Source organism: Vulpes vulpes, chromosome 3 (assembly GCF_048418805.1).
Source record: "Vulpes vulpes isolate BD-2025 chromosome 3, VulVul3, whole genome shotgun sequence".
Taxonomy (NCBI): domain Eukaryota; kingdom Metazoa; phylum Chordata; class Mammalia; order Carnivora; family Canidae; genus Vulpes; species Vulpes vulpes.
Genome location: NC_132782.1, coordinates 14946541 through 14963922, shown reverse-complemented (window position 1 = coordinate 14963922; position 17382 = coordinate 14946541). Strand labels below are relative to the sequence as shown.

At 47.6% G+C, this 17382-nt stretch overlaps 1 protein-coding gene across 1 annotated transcript in view; it reads left to right on the top strand.

Moving 5' to 3' along the window:
- The first annotated feature begins 4421 nt into the window (after positions 1-4421).
- The window catches only part of LRP2 (LDL receptor related protein 2), a 198132-nt gene continuing 185171 nt past the window's right edge, over positions 4422-17382 (top strand). Inside the window, exons 1-2 of the mRNA XM_072751869.1 lie at positions 4422-4461; positions 4595-4695. Coding sequence (XP_072607970.1) covers positions 4460-4461; positions 4595-4695 — 103 coding nt within the window. The 5' untranslated portion in view covers positions 4422-4459. The remainder of the gene's footprint in view (positions 4462-4594; positions 4696-17382) is intronic.

Sequence of the window (17382 nt, the reverse complement as noted above, 5' to 3'; positions counted from 1 at the left end):
GCTTTATGGAAGAAGAGATCTTTTAGATGAGATTGGAAAGTTGATTAGGAATTAATCAGATGGAGGGATGATTGGGAGGGAAAGAATGTTCTAGACACAGGGAATAATAGGAATAAACACAGGGAGATAAGAGAGGAACTGTTGATGTGGAACTTATGATTTCCCAGTTTCTCAAACTTAACAAAAGTTACTCAAAATTTGCAAGATTAGTGCAGAAAAGTCCCACATAACTTTGGCCCATTTGCTCTCTCTCTCTCTTTACCTAACACACATATGCATATATGCACATTTATTTTTTCCTGAATTGAGAATAAGTTACAAAATCATGTTTCTGCACCCCTTAATACTCTAGGACATATTTCCTGAGAACAAGAACATTCTCTTTCCTAACCAATGTCAGAAAATTTAATGTAACAGTACACTATTATCCTATCTATAGTCCATATTGAAATGCCTCTGCTTTCCCCAATAATGTCCTTCAGAGCTATTTCTCCCCAATGCAAGTCCAACACAAGGCTGTGTGTTGCATTTAATTGTCGTATCTCTAAAAAGTTCCCCAGCCTTTCTTTGTCTTTTATGGCCATGCCATTTTTGAAGAATACAAGTTGGTTATTTTATAGAATGTCCCTCCCAAACCCAAAATTTGGGTTTGTCTGATGCTTTCTCATGGTTAGGTTACACATTTTTGTCAGTAAGACCATGAGGCATCTGCCATATTTACTGTGTTTCTAGCTTCTGTAATCTTAAAATGCTTTAACATCTGCCCAGTAGGCATATGCTGGACACACCTTGTTCTGGACAACCCGATAATATGACCCATTCACCTTGCCTTGACCTCTCTCCTGCCTTCCTCATTCCCTCCCCGTTCTGAGAGTTGGCCCAAGGGAATGCTTTTCAAATACAAACTGGCCAATCCTAAGCCTGTTTACCCTGTCTGCCTGTTCCTACCCTGGGAACCATAGACAAGGTGATTGTGTACATTTCCCCCTCTTCTCTGGTAGTGCTCACTCTAGTGTTCCCCTCTGTGGCCCCCCAGTGGTGTGACCTTTATTCTCTCTCTCTCAGGGACTGTAAATATTATAAATTATCTTTCCAATGGCAGTCATCTGCTGATCTATTGACCTTACTATACCTAAATAATAATAAAACCTATTAAGATAGCTGTTAGGTTTCCCCATGTCTCTATTTTCTCTTTCTAAGTAAGAAGTAATTCATGGAGAGATACTTCAAGCTTTTTTGGCTGAGATCTATAAGATAACACAGCACACAGCACACACACACCACACACACACACACACGAATCAGGAGTTTTGTGAAGCGGTACATATCCTTTCCACATGAAAGTTTCTGTTCTATTTTATTTAATTTGAAAATAATTTTTGTCTGAACTACTAAATTAATTTCATACACTCTAATCAGTCTGTTTGAAATTACTTTGTTTGAAAGCACTAGTCTAATGCAAATATCACTTTGGATCATCTGATTGCAGAATGGAAAAGAGATGGACAGATGGCTGGGGCAAAACTTAGAACAAAGAACTTTGTAAAGGCTCATGCCATAATTCAGGTGAGAGAGTCTAGGTGGCGACTGGCAGTGAGGTAGAGAGAAATGGGTGGATTTAAGAGAAAAGAAAGTGGATTGAGGAATTGAAGTTACAGAATGTCATGACTGGTTGGATGCAGGAGTAGAGAAGAGAGAGCAGGGTCTAGAATGACAATTCAGGCCTTGGCATCTGGGCTGGATGGTTATACCCCTTTCTGAGATAAGGAACACTGAAGGTTTATGGTTCAGCCCCCGTCCCCCCCTCCCCATGTTGAGTTTGAGGTATTAAGGACATTGGGGTTGGAGCTGTTCAGTGGGCAGTTGGCTCTGTGGCATTTAAGAAGCAAATTTGGGTTGGATTAATAGCCAACTGAAGCTGAATTTTACTCAAGGAGATTTTACAACTTCATGCCCACAGCAGGAAGCAGAAGTTGGTTCAAGATAGGAATAAACTCTCTGAAAGTATTTTTAGTAGTTTGTTGCTGAGATGCATAAGTAAAATAATATACACAAGTCAGAAATGTATCAAGGAGGTCAATTAACATACATCTACCAGGATAAATTACTACTTTTCAGCACTATCCTCTTTGTCTCTGGTTAACTGTAAAGTCTTATATGCATCTAAGCAGAGAGAAAGGTGACAAGGAAATTACTCTTTTGCATTATATAGAAACAAGGCTGTCTTAAATCACAACTGTGCTGACTTGGGCTCTCCCAGATGCGGGTGCTTAGATTTAATCCTCCAAATCTAGCAAGCGAGTGTGCTCAGGTATAGATACTGCAGATAAAGAGGCACAAAAGATGCTCCCCCCCCCGCCGCCCCCAAGCTGCGTGAGTTTGGGGTTGCATTGAGAAAATGAGACCTTCTGGTGGAAAAGAGCGTGGATGTGTGAATTTGCATCCGCTTGGTGGACCGTGCTCGGTCAGTGGCCCCGCATTCCCATCCCCGCCCTCTCTCTGCTCCCCTCCCTCGCGTTCTCGCTCCATTCTCTGCCCCCCCCCCCACCCGCGTTATTCTGGGATTAACGGCGGGGTCGGCCTCAGACACAGGCGCAGCTGGCTCCTACGGTCAGCCCGAGCCCTGCTGTGCAACCACGTCAGGAATTCCAGCAAGTTGGCAACACTGGAGCACAAAGACAGCAACAATGGGGAAAACCCTTCAGTGCAGAAAGGAATGTTCGGAGCCCTGGCGGCCACAGTGAAAGGACACACACTCACACACTCACACATGCACTCGCATGCACGCGCGCCCTCCCGCGCCCCACGCGCCCACGCGCGCCCTGGGCGCCCCCAGCCCCTGGCGCCCGCCGCAGCTCTCCGTGGCCCGCGGAGCGGGGACGCTCAGGGACTGCAGCGCGGCCCGGGCGGGCGTCGGGGCCGCCTGACCCCGGCGGTCTCGTACCACCGCCCGGGGCGCCCGGAACCGGCATAAATCACCCGCGGAGACCAAGTGCCGCCCGCCGCATCCTCCTCCCCTCCCGGACCCCCGCGCGCCCCGGGCCCCCAGTCCTGCCTCCTCCTCGGCGCGGAGCCAAGTATCGTTCCGGTGACTCGCGGCAGAGCAGGGACCTCTGGGTTGCCCAGTCCCGGCATCTCGGAGAGAGCCGCGAGCGGCTGCCGCAGCCCTGCTGTCCTTCGGTCCGGGTTTCCTCTCTCCGCGTCTGTTTGTCCCCCTTTTTGTCTTTCTAAAGTAACACCTCGGTTCCCCGTCCGTCTTCCCTGCAAAGTGCAGCAGTCGCCGGAGCCCGGGGAGGTGCGCGGTCCGCGCTGCCAGGGGCCAGCAGAGCCCAGACGCCGGGGCTCCGGGGACGGGGTGGCTGACGCCGGCAGGCTCTCGGCCCCGGAGAGGCAGGCGGCGGCGCCCTGCCCGGTCTCTAAGTCAGCTCCTGGGGCCCCGCCGCCGGGTGAACGCAGAGCCCAGCGCTGGGGTGTGGGGCGCCCCCCGGCCCCTTCCCACAGGCAGGGATCCCCGGGCCAGGGAGTCAGTGGCCTCCCCCTTTGCCCCTGTCGGCCCTGGTGTCACGTCCCGCGCGAGGACGAGGCTCGGACGGTGAGGTTCGCTCCGGGGGTCTTGGGGGCCGGCGCCCCCGGCCGTGTGTCCGACGCCGCCTTACGGGAGGAGCCGCAGGGCTTTCTCCACGCCCTCGTATACAGGGGCGCCAGCACGATCGCCAAGACGTTCCTTCTTTGCAATTTCGCTCCAAATGCCAGATATTTGTAAGAAACGCGATCTGGCGGCGACACGTGTGTCTCTTCTGCTTAAGACAACGAAACAAGGATCCCACCCTGCCCCCAACGTCGATTTACCCCTCTCTGTAAAAAACCGTGAACACCCCATCTCGGGGTCTCCACTCTGGGGGGGGGACGGGGTGTCCAAGAAGCCTAGGGATTGCAGGCTAGAGAATGGTCACAAGCCCCCCCCCTCCTCCTAGTTTTCTTCCTTTCACGGGCTGCCTCGCGGACCTCTTCGCGGGGAGGCTGGGGCGCCGCTTCCCGTGCAAGTGTCGGGCGAGTGCTCGCCCGTGAGCGTGAGGCCGCGAGGGGTGCGCAGACGCCGCAAGCGCAGCTGAAGTGTGCGTGCACGTGTCGGTGTTTGGGCGAGTGGGGATGCGCGCGCGCGCGTGTGCGGCCTCGGAGTGTGCGAGCCGGCACCCCCGCGAGCCTGCGAGGGGGACTGTCAGGCGGCGTGACGGTGCGGGGAGTGCGCGACTGTGTGTGACGCTGTGAGGGCGCGTGCGAGTGTGAGCGCACGTGTGTTCGAGTCCCTCGCGCCGCCGGCGCCGCGAAGCGCAGGGGGCGGGCCGGGCGGCAGGGGGCCTGCCCCGCCGGATTCCCGCATGCTAGTTCCGGGGCGGCCGGGTCTCCGGGGCTTTCTGCGCGGCCCGGAGGGTGGGGACTGGCGCGGGTAGAAAACGGGATGCCCCGGGCGCCGGGCCCGGCTTTCCGCCGCTAGGAGCCGGCCGAGGCGCAGGCCTGCGGGAGCGCTCGCGGGCAGAGGCGCGGCGGCTGCGGCGGGCTCCGCGCGCCCACCTCGCGGGGAAGGAACGGCGAGGCCGGGCCCGGACGGCGCGGGGATGGAGCGCGGGGCGCCGGCCGTGGCGTGCACGCTGCTGCTGGCCCTCGCCGCCTGCCTGGCGCCGGCCGGTGGCCAAGGTAAGCGCCTGCCCGCCCGAGCTCCGCGCACAGCCCGGCACCCCCCGGCGGCGGCGGCGGCGGCGGCGGCGGCGGCGGCCCGAGCCCGCGAGCGCACTTGCGGGGACCGCGGCCGGGCGGGGGCGGGGGCCGGGGCCGGGGCCGGGCGGCTGCCCCCGGGCGGCTCCCGCCGGGGCGCTCAGGTTGCTCCGCCCGGGGCCGGCGGGAGCAGCCCTCCTTCGCTCGCCCGCCCGCCCGGCATCCGAGCGGCCGCAAACCTGAGAAAGTAGCCCGGCCGGTTTCGGTGACAGCGCACCCCGCGGGGACCCCGTCTTTGTTCCGGCGGGACTTTCCCCCCGACCCTGTCGGGAGCCCCCGTGCAGCTGGAGCCCGGGGCTGGGGTCCCCCCGGCCGGCGCGCCGTGGGCTGGGCGAGCGCGGAGGCTCCCGGCGGGGCGCGGGGGGCGCGGGGCGGGGGGCGGGGGGGTCCGCGATCCCCGCGATCCCCGCGGCGCGGCCCGGCGCGCCCCCCGCCACCTGCCGCGCTCCGCCCGCCGGCGCAGCCCCCCTCCCGCCGAGGCTCGGTCCCGGGGCCACCCTCCAGGGACCGCGTCTCCTTGCAGATGCTTTCCGAGCCCAGATAAGGCCGGGAGGCGGGATTGGCGCCGAGAGCCGCACGCCGCTGGGGCGTTTTCTTGAGGGGTTTCCCTTTTCACCGGGGGTGGGGGGTGGGGGTGGGGGTGGGGGTGGGGGGCTTTTGTGTTGCTGAACGAGGCCGCGTCTGCGCGCCCGGAGTTTCCAGGGCTCGAATGGAGGAAGTTTCTGGTAGGAAGCCCTTGAGAAAGCCTCCCAAGTTGTCAGAGGTTTACGAGTTTACAGGAACGGGCAGAGCAAAGAAAGGGAGACGTGGGGGGGGGGGGGGTGAAAAGGAGGAAAGGGGGAGAGAGAAGAGGCGCAGGAGCGAGCAGGGAGAGGGGGACTGGAGCCCAGCGCGGCGCGCTCCCGGGGGCGGGGCGGGGCGGGGCGGGGGCGGCCGGGATGAATGGGAAGCGCGCGGAGGCGGCGGGGGCGGCGAGCTCGCTGCGGGCTTCGCGTTGCTAGGTAGCGGCCCCGAGCTGCGTGTGACCGACCGCCAGACAGACAGAGCGGACGCCGCTGCCTGCACAGGGGCTAATCTGTCTGTGCGGATGGGAGCGCGCTCCCCCCACCCCTTCCCCCGTCCTGCCCCTCCCTTCCCGTCCGACAACTTAATTGCCCTACAATGAAAATGAAACCCCTATTGTGGTAGGATTAGCCCAAGCAATAAATTGATTTCCCTGGATCACATATTGGGGTTGATGGGTGGGGACTGTAGACCCCCCCCCCCCTCCCCATGTATGGCCGAGAGAGGGGAAAGCTTGTGGATGGGCCGGGGCTTGTATTCAGATGGTTAATCTGCTTTCTTTCCTCAATTCTTAGCGTAAGCTCCTTAGAGGGAATCAACTAAGTAATTATACTGCAACTCCTAGCAGTACCCATTTCAGGCTTCCTGGGAAGAAGTTTGGAAACGCCAACAAACCCCACTGGTCTTGTAAAAAAAAAAAAAAAAAAAAAAAAAAAAAAAGATCTTTGGAAAGGGAAGGGAGGCCGGGGGAGACCGTTAATAATTCTTGCTTTGAACACCTTTTTTTCTCAGTGTTGGTAACACAGAGAGAGGATTTATTATTACTGCGGAGGCTTTGCTGCCGCGCTTCGGGTGATATACATCCTACGTCCTAAATATAGCCATAGGATTTACTATATGTTCCTGTCAGTGCCTGGCAAGGGGAAATCTTGTCCGCATTCATCTGGGATACATCTGGATTGTCCCCAGAGAACGAAAACTGACATTTTCTCCCCTGGATTGGTGGTTTGGTCACCAAATAAGCTGCACTCACTCTTCCGTCTTCTATAATAATATGTGATAATAATATGTGCGGTAAGAGTTGCATATCAGACACTTTTATTTGTGGCAGATGCTGTTTTAAGTGCTTTATACTTACTAGTCTTTATAATACCACTTTGATGGTAAGTGTTCTTACTCTCCGCATTTTACTGATGGGAAGTAATGTGCCCTGGGTCATGCTGCTAGAAAATGGCAAAGCTGGGAGGCTAATCCAAGGGATTCTGAGTCCAGAGGCTATAATTTAACCGCCCTGGTAGGTGACTCGCTCCTCTATCTGCCTGTCTCTTTTCTTTTGTGCTAAAAATGTCACGCTCCCTGGGTTACTACCCATGCATGAGGTTCCTAAAGAAGCTGAGTGGCATTTTACAATCTTTGCCACAAAAGGTAAAAATCTACCTGCTGTGCCATAACTCTGGATATTTTTTTTTCAGAAATTCTTTTCAGGTTTCCGTCACCTGAAAGTATCACCCAAGTATCCTCACTCTCAGTCTTCCTACTTGTCCTCTGGATAGCCTCAGCCTGGAAGGTTAAGGAGATTTCTAGATTCTTGTTGTATTGACTTATCCTGTTGTAAAGTGTGAGGACACTGTCCTTATTTTAGCATACGTTTTAGGTAAGATCTTCCCGCAGAGTTTGCATCATTAGATATTGGAACAGAGCTCTGGGTATTTTATGGTTAGTCTTAAAAAAAAATTATAGCATATCCATAGCTAAAATTATTTGTATTTTCTTCATATTTTGTATAATGCTTTTAAGAAAAATTGGGAGAGCCTGAATTCTGGAGTCAAGTGGTCAGGGTTCCAGCAATGACTTTACCACTTTCCAGCTGTGTCACCCTGGGGAAGTCACTAAACTTTCATGGCTCAGATTGGTTATCTGCAAAATTGATGTGATAACCGGAGAATCTGTTCCATGGCATTTTATTAAAACATAAAGAGATAAAAGTGCTTAACATGTAAGGCCTCTAGACAATGATCATAAGTGGCAGCAAATATTACATTGACCGACACTGAAAGTAACACTTTTTTTTTTTGCTTACTATTCATATTTCTAATTTCTAAGTGCACATAAAGAAGTCTTAGGCATTTTTCACTAACATTTCTTTGAGGAATTCCCAGATCCCAGGATATGACTGGAAGTTTTTTTGAGAGAATGGTATCGATTTAAACAAAGTTCTAGTCTTTCCTCCAATAGAAGCTTGGTTATGCCTTTCATAGTGTCAGCTTTATGACAATTACATCTTCAGGTAAAGTTTATATATTTAAAAGGATGATGGGGGGCAGCCTGGGTGGCTCAGTGTTTTAGCACTGCCTTCAGCTCAGGGCGTGATCCTGGAAACCCAGGATTGAGTCCCATGTTGGGCTCCCTGCATGGAGCCTGCTTCTCCCTCTGCCTGTGTCTCTGCCTCTTCCTCTCTCTCTCTCTCTCTCTCTGTTTCTCACGAATAAATAAATAAAATCTTAAAAAAAAAAAAAAAAAGGATGATGGGGCCAGTAACAAGCATGCAACATTTTGGTCCTATTACACTCTGATACTGCCCCTGCTGGTCTTATTTCACAGCAGTTGGCTTCTTTTTCTCTGCTTGAAGTTCTTCCTAGCCAGTTTTTTGTAGGGCTTTTGCTCAAACTCCTTTCAATCTTGTGCCTATTCTGTTTTAATGGAAACTTAGGCTCTTACAGATGGAGGCAATCTTAGCTATCAGCTGGTCTACTTGCATTATTTTATAGATAAGCAACTAAACCCTGGAGGAGAGGAGAGGGGATTGAAAGGAGTGAAAGGGGGGAGGTGAAGCCCTTTTCCTAAGGTCATGTGGCCAGAGGTTAGAGCTAAGATCTAAACCCCATCTCCTCTTTGTGTCTTTCTAATTGATCATTTTAAGATACACTTACTTAGAATGTCCTCAGCCTGGTTGGTTGAGGAGGCCTCTAGATTGTTTTTCTGTTGATCCTGACCTGTCATATGAGGCCAAGTATGATGAAAAGATCACCTTGGCCAATCCTCTTAAAAAATTGGATAGGTCACATGTCTCAGGTTTAAGAAGAATCTCAAGTTTAAGAGGATAGGTTAATACAGCCATGTACCATGTGCTTTCAGTTTGGTCCAGAATTTATGCCATATCAGTGCTCCAATTTTCAAAGATCATACTTCTGGATCTATTTTTCAAAATCTTGGGCCGTCAAAGCACATTCCTAAGGTCTCCGGGTTTCATAGTACAGACTGCTACATGAATAGGTTTCTAGTCTTAATTCAAAGTAATTGCTAGGTCATTGTTAATCATTGTCCATGTTGTCTAAGCAGGCACTCCAAGAACACTGACAGGTTTTATTCTACTAAATAAAAAGTGTTTAGTTAAAAAATTTTTTAATCGTCATTAAAAATACTGATATTGAGAGCCTAGTTTCTAGGAACCCCGGCTAAGATCTCAGCAATGTTAGAAAGATTTGACATATTTCAGCCTGAGTTTTGGGCTGTTTCTTTAACATGATCAGATTGGTTGTTGTATTGAATTATGAGAGACATTTCTTTGATGCTTCATGTGTTCTCTTGGGGTCCATGCAAATGTTTCCTTTTTTTTTTTTTTCATGCAAATGTTTCCTAAGTGATTTTTTTTTTTATTATTTTTTTTTATTTATGATAGGCACACAGTGAGAGAGAGAGGCAGAGACATAGGCAGAGGGAGAAGCAGGCTCCATGCACCGGGAGCCCGATGTGGGATTCGATCCTGGGTCTCCAGGATCGCGCCCTGGGCCAAAGGCAGGCGCCAAACCGCTGCGCCACCCAGGGATCCCGATTTTTTTTTTTTTTTAAATAATCTCAGTATTGTGAAATGAAGTGGGAAGAGTGTGAAATTTTAGAGTTACAGGATCTGGGTTTAAATCTTGACAGGGTAGTTATGCCAATTAAATGAGAAGAGTGTGAAATGTTTTCTAGGTTGTGAGGTCTCACATATAATTCTATCCATCTTTATTAATCTCTTTAAGAACTTAATTTTTAAAAAGATTTTATTTATTTATTCATGAGAGACACACACACAGAGAGGCAAAGACATAGGCAGAAGGAGACTCCTCTTGGGGAGCCTGATGCAGGACTCGATTCCAGAACCCTGGGATCACGACCTGACCTGAAGGTGGACGCTCAACCACTGAGCCACCCAGGTGCCCCAAGAACTTAATTTTTTGAACTCGAGAAGAAGATATTATATTATCTTGATTTCCTCTTCTTCAAGATTTTATTTATTTATTCATGAGAGACACAGAGAGAGAGACAGAGACATAGGCAGAAGGAGAAGCAGGCTCCCCCTGGGGAGTCCGATGAGGGACTCAATCCCGGGACCCCAGGATCACACCCTGAGCTGAAGGCAGATGCTCAACCACTGAGCCACCCAGGTGTCCCATTCTTTTCTTTCTTTCTTTCTTTCTTTTTTTTTTTTTTTCACAAGTGGTCTTTTGCATCCATGCATGCTGGTATATCATTTTAGTGGCTACAACTTTATATGTTATTCTAGACTCTTATGTTTGTAAATGACCAAAATCTAAACTGCCTGGAACCATGAAGGAAGTTTATTGAAAGACACAATTGAAAATATACAGCTATTAGGTTGAACCAAATGGGATTGCTGTTTTTCTAGACAGCTAAAATATTGGCAGTTTCTTTTGGCTCAATCTAATATAAAATGGGGGCTCAGCCTATGTCAGGATGATATGGTTTCTCTATCTCCTGACTCTGAGATGACTCTGTTCTCAAGTGTTATCTTTAATGTTCTAAGATGGCTGTCAGTGGCTCCTGGGCCCACATCCTTTCATGTCATGTCCATTGGGAAAGAGCAAGAGTTTTTGTCTTAATTGTTCCCAGGAAAAGTCTCAGTTGCATCTTGGGCTCTGCCTTAGGTCAAACTCAAATGGAGAACGAATCATTGTATCCATAAGCATGAAGTGTGCCCATGGCTTAGGCTTGGATCATATGCTTGGTCCCTGAAGTCATGGACTAATAAGGTTGGACTGCAGAGGGAATTTGGGGTAGGGCTACCAGATGGTCAGAAGCTGGGCTGCAAAAACAACACGTATCTAGGACACCTTATCAGGTAAAACCAACTGATGTTATCTTATTTTATACATGAAGACAGACTGACAAGGATATAGAAATTTCTCAAGAGCAGGCAGTCCTGGGATAGCTCAATGAATTGAAGGGGCAAAAGTATTGGAAATATTAAGGGAAAAGACGTGATGCTCTGTGTTCATGTGATCACGTTGCAACTTTAAGTTTAGGAGAACAGGAGAAAGAAGGACTTCTAGAAGGTTTACTTGTGGCCTAAAAAATTCTTATTTAGGGCAGCCCCGATGGCCCAGAGGTTTACTCCCGCCTTCGGCCTGGGGCCTGATCCTGTAGACCCGGGATTGAGTCCCACGTCAGGCTCCCTGCATGGAGCCTGCTTCTCCCTCTGCCTGTGTCTCTGCCTCTCTCTCAATCTCTCTCTCTCTCTCTCTCTCTGTGTCTCTCATGAATAAATAAATAAAAACTTAAAAAAAAAAAAGAATTCTTATTTGGAGCAGACCTTTGTGATGAACAGGAAAGTTCTGGAAAATGAGCTGAAAGAGCAGAATACAGGAGCTCTTGAGTCCATTGTATGATTTTATTTTTCCTTGAATCCTAGGCTCTATTTCCTTTCCCAGCTAACTCTGCTTTCTTGTTTATATTCTTACGACTTTGTCCCTTTTCCAGGCAGGAGGCCTTGGATCTGAGAATGGGGTGGAAAGAAAGAAGAGAGGAGGCTCTGGAGACATACTAAAATGCTTCGGTGGAGGCACGCACAGTGCATCTTGGTGCAAATCCAAGAGTCCTTAGCATCTAACCTAAGGACTGCTCCTGTAAATGGTAGAGCAGGTGTCTTTCACACCTGCCTGGAATAATTCAGAAATGCCAACTATATGCACTCTTTGCCTATGGTTATTTTGCTGGTCCTTAAGTCTGATTTCTTTTTTTTTTTTTTTTAAGTCTGATTTCTAATAGCATGTGTCGAGAAATTAGAAACATTGTAATTCCGAAAGTAAGATGGGTACTTCTGACTTAGGACAGGGCCAAACCACAATGCAAGGAAGTAAGTCTTTCCGAGAAGGTGTCAGGTTAGAAGGTGTCAGGTTAGACGACGTGAAGTTTCATGTCAAAAGCTCCTAACTTGGGGAAATGAACTAGGGGTGGTGGAAGGGGAGGAGGGCGGGTGTTGGAGGGGAATGGGTGACGGGCACTGAGGTGGACACTTGATGGGATGAGCACTGGGTGTTTTTCTGTATGTTGGTAAATTGAACACCAATAAAAATTAATTAAAAAAAAAAAAAAAAAAAGCTCTGTGCTTTTAGTCATTAGCCCTCAGGTCATGCCTGACCCCCAAGGTTATTGGGAAAAGGGAGAAATGAATGAAAGGAGGAAATGTAATTACCATTCTGTGCATTGAAAAGTTAAGCCACTGTTACCATGGATACAATGGCTTGTTTATTGTCCAGATCTTGAGATGCAAGTTTGTAAGCAATCCCAGAGGTCTCCTTTAAGTTTATGTCCTATCAGTCAATAACACGCTAAGATTCTTTCTTAGTAACTTTGACAATAAGCCTTTAATCACTGATGTACTGATTGGCATTAAGTAACAACATACCTACTTTTGATGGTCCAGCAGGTGTTAAGGAAATGTGGAAAAGGGGAAGAAGACAGTAGCTACAATTCTGTTATGTTAGACTTTCTTGAATTTCCATATAGAAACATCCTGTCTTATCATGTCAGGTTTGCTTGTCACCTTGGTCCCAATTTTTGGTTTTTATCTCATTAACAAGGAGAAGCTTTTCTGAGTAAAGGCTGAAAAATCAAAATCACTTATTTCATAAGAAAATTCTCAAAGTTGAATTTAAGAATGAAGTTTTTAAAATCTGGAATATGTCAATCTTAGACACATTTTAATCTCACTAACGGAGAGGAGAAAATGTCAGCATGTGCTTCCACACTGGTTTAATTTTGATGTGGGGAAGGGTGTGGAGGATACTTTTTGTTGCAAGAAACCAGAAACCGAACACCCACCCCAAACCGGCTTAAACAATAAGGGGTATTTATTGGCTCATGTAAGTAGAAAATTCTGAGGCAGAGTGGGGTTCAGGTGAGGTGCAGTCAGGGCTCCAGTTCTCTTTCTTTGTGTTTTTCTTGACTCTACTCTCTTCTAGGTTTCAGCTTTGTTTTCAGTCCAGCTTCCCCTATTGTTACATTATAGCTGCCAGAGCAAATGGGGCTACATGTTTTCTTGATCATATCTAGGGGGCAATTCAACTGTGAGATTTTGGTTATGTTCTCAAGCATTATTTCACCACGGCTTACAGAATACTATAATTTCTAGGGACCCTAAAATAGAAGTCAGCCAGCTCTCCCAATTTGGTATATCATCAAAATCACCTAGGGAGCTTTGAAAAGCAGGTAGATTCTTAGGTTAAAACCCATACTTACTAAATCAGGAGTACGGGCATCTGGTTTTACAGAGTTTCCAGTTGATTCTGACGGCCAGACAATTTTGGAACAACTGATCTAGATAGCTGCCTCATTTTTGAGTTTTGTAACTAAAGGTATACTGACATGCCGCTGTAAATCCCTTCCAGTGGCAGTTAAGTATACTTGGTTAAATCCATACTTTGTTTTGCGTGAGGATATTACAAAGTAGTTACAGGAAAGGAAAACTACTCTTTCACATCTAGTACTACCTCCATTCTTGGCCATCTCCTTTCCTGGCCAACATGACAGCATCTCCCCAGGGCCACTGTTTGTGTCTTAATTATATTAAATGTGGCAGGAGAAAAACACACAAAAAACTATGTTGCCTGGTCTAATTGTACATTTATGAAACTAGGGACACCTGGGTGGCTCAGTGGTTGAACGTCTGCCTTTGTCTTAGGACGTGATCCTGGGGTCCTGGGATCCAGTCCCGAATCAGGCTCCCCATGGGGAGTCTGCTTCTCCCTCTGTCTATGTCTCTGCCTCTTTCTGCGTGTCTCTCATGAATAAATAAAAACCTTAAAAAAAATTGTGAAACTAATCTCAACCTCAGACCTGCTTCCTGGCTAGGCCATTTGCTTTCCTATTTCCTTACATCTCCTCTTTCTTCAAACTGCCAAAACCCCCTTATCTCAGATGACATTTTTTCCCCTCCTCCTCCTCCTCCTCCTCTTCTTCTTTTAAGTTTTTATTTATTTATTTAAGAGACAGAGAGTGAGCACAGGAGAGTGGGAGGGAGACACAACTCCCCACTGAGCAGGGAGCTGGAAGCTTGGCTTGATCCCAGGCCCCTGAGATCATGACCTGAGCCGAAGGCAGATGCTTAACCGACTGAGCCACCCAGGTGCCCTGACACTGCTTCTTATAAATGTGAAAATAGAAGCAATCAGAAGAGAGCTCCACAAACCCCCATAACTCAGCCATAATCACCCACATTTATTCTGTCTATATATCTCCCCTCCTGTTACTGTAGATGAAGTTTCCAGGCTCTTAAGTTCAAGCAGTTCATTCATGTTCTAGATTGATTTCTATCTCATCTCTCACTAACTGCTCTCTTTGCCCCACATTCCTTTCTGTCACCCTATTTCTCTGTCCCTCTTTATGGCAAAATTCCTTCCCAGACTTGTCTATATTCACTTCAGTTTCCCTCCCCCAATTTTTCTCAAATCCGTGCCATTCAAATTTTTGCTCCTACCTTTAAGAGATACGTCTTTTGCCATGGTCACTAATAACACCATGCTGTTAAATCCAATAATCCATTCTCAGTTGTTTTATTTAACTGGGCAACAGCATCGGACACAGTGTATCCTGCCTTCCTCCATGAAACACATAATTTGGCTTTTAAGAAATCTCATTTTCTTGGTTTTCATCTTTCCTCGCTGGCCTCTGCTTGCTGTCTTTTTGATATCTCCCTCTCGTTCCTGTCCATCTTTGGAGACTACTTTTCATCTCTATCTATATACTACTTCTTTGGAAACTCATCCTGTCTCATGGCTCTCTATATTGACAACTTCCAAATTTATGAATCTAATCCAGACCAATACCCTAAACTCCAGACTCGTATATCCAACTGCTTATTTGACATACCTGTCTGGCTGTCTAATAGTCCTCTTAGACTTATGTTCAAAACTGAACTCTGATCTTCATTAATGCCCAAACCTGCTTTCTGCTAGACTTTTCCATCTTTGTAAATGGCTGGTCCATCCTTGCTCAGATTCCAAACCTTGGGCTCTGGTTTGACTCCTCTTTTTTCTTTTATACCTCACATCCTATCCATCAGAAAATCACACTGTTTTAACCTTCAAATTGTATCTGAAATCCACTTTTCACCATGTTTATTGCTACCACCCTGGTCCAAGTCACAGTCAACTCTTAAGATTATTGCAATAGCTTCCTTACTGATCACCCCACTTCCCTTCTGACCCTCTTCTGTCTACTCTCAGCACCTGTTTAGAACATCAGTCAGAATGTGTTACTCCTCTGCTCAAAAGCTCCAGTGGCTTCGGTCACACACAAGTTGGGTTGTCCAGAAGTGGACACTGAGATGGAGTTCAGAGTAAAAGATGTCTATTAAGATCACTGTCTTTGAAGAGAAAGGAAGAAGCAGGAATAGCAGAGGAAGAAGTTAAACTGTGAGAAGGGGGCACCTCGGTGGCTCAATCAGTTAAGTGTCTGCCTTCAGCTCAGGTCATGATCCCAGAGTCCTGGGATGGAGCCCTCCCTGCTCAGGGCTCCCTGCTCCACAGGGAGTCTGCTTCTCTCTCTGCCTATCACCCTGTTTGTGCGCTCTCTCTCTTTCTCAGATAAATAAATAAAATCTTAAAAAAACACACAACTGTGAGAAGGCCTCAGTCAACTTAGTGGGGACTCTCTGGAGCAAGAGTTGGCTGTGGGTGTTCTGTGTCAGGCTGAAATGGCCTTCTGCAGGTACTAGATGTGGCCTGCCCCACAAAGGACATGACCTTGGGCAAGGTGCCCTTTTATAACTGAGGTGGACCCCAAAGGAGCTGAGTGAATGTAGAAAGTCCTTGGCGGGGACATGTGATGACCCAATTCTAGATCTATCGTCTTTTTCCTTCTCGTAAAGAGAGTCCAAATCCTTACAATGGCCTACAGTTCCCTAACCATCTGGCCTTCACATCACTTCCTTGGCCTCACCTCTTTCTCCTCTCTCCCACTCACAGTGCTCTAGGCATGGTGACAATTCTTGCTTCCCTCCTACCCGCCACCCCCTGCATAGTGAGTACTTTACAGCTTCTCTACTAGCTTTTTCTCTTCCTGAACACTCTTGCCTTCAATTGTGCATAACTTGCTCCTTGCCTCCTAAAGGTCTTTGCTTATAGGTCACCTTCTCCGATTCTTTCCTGATTAACTCTTCATTGCACTTCTCACCATCTGACAAAATGTATGTAATTTATTTATTTAATATTGTCCTCCCTTCTCTAATATCTCAATTTCATGAGGGCAGGGATTCTTATCTCTTGTTCATTGCTTTATTCCTAGTATCCAGAATAGGAGTAAAAAAATAAGTATAAGTTGAACAAATGAATAAATGCCATCATGAACTAACTTTAAAGCTAAGAAGGGGCATCCTCAGCTCCTCGCCATGTCCCTGGTATTGCCAGCCTTTAATTACCCCAGGCCCCTGGGGGCCCCATCAAAGACCCAATGGAGAAAAAAAATTGCTATCTCTATCAAAACAAGTGGCTTAGCAACGCTGTTTCTTTCCATTTGACTCTCTCCTTTCCTCCGCCTCGCTGACCCCAACTACTGATGATTCCCAATGCATTTGAGAGTAGCTGATTCTGCATCAGTCTCTCTAACTTTTCTGACTTTAACTTAGACACTTGGTAACCCTGTGAGAATCCTCTGTACCTACAGAATGGGTCATTCTGCTATTTTATTAGGACAGATTTGGTACAGTAGCTTTTATACAAAGATAAGGCAAAGTTTTTAGACACTATGTGAGTGGACTGTCATTCTGTGTTTAAACAACACAAAAGAAAGCTGTCTGAGACCACAGCACAGTGAAAACAGCCTTGATCAGACAAAAGGGCCTCTTTGAAGAGGGGAGTGGTTTCCCAACTCAGGGAGGCGGCATGGACTATGGTGGAAAGAACACCACACGTCAAGCCAGGACATTCATGAGTCTTGTTCCTGATGAATGAAGGAAAAATGGGCTCAACCAAAGAAGGCTCAGACTGCTGAAAAATGCCCATGGCTACTTGTCCTGTGGGCACAGTCTTTCTCATTCCAGATCCCATTCTTTTGCAGACTCCACATGTAACCATGACCAAATAAGTTAGAAGCAGAGGAATGGCTCAGTTACATGTGCAAATGGGTAGTGAAGTTGCAGGAATGAGCTAAAACAATTATAAATATTTTGGAGTGCTTACCTGTCTGACATTGTCTTAAATGTTTTACAGCCATTAATTTATCTACTTCTTCATTAACAATCTGAATTTATGGATAAAAGACCAAGGCAAAGACAGGTGTGATGATTTGCCTAAAACCATCAAATTACTAAGTGGTGGAACTAAGATTTGAACCCTTATTCTTACATATTGTCACTGTGGATAAGTAGGAGCAAGTGGCAGATAGTGCCTCTGTACACATTCAAAGCCTCTTTTAATAATTCATATTATGTTAAGATGACTTCATTTCAGATGCCGGTACCTTTGCTACTCTGGCAGTCATTCATTCAATACATGCTGATCAAGACCTTATGCTCCAGGTGTGATGTAATTAGTTATATTAAAGGAA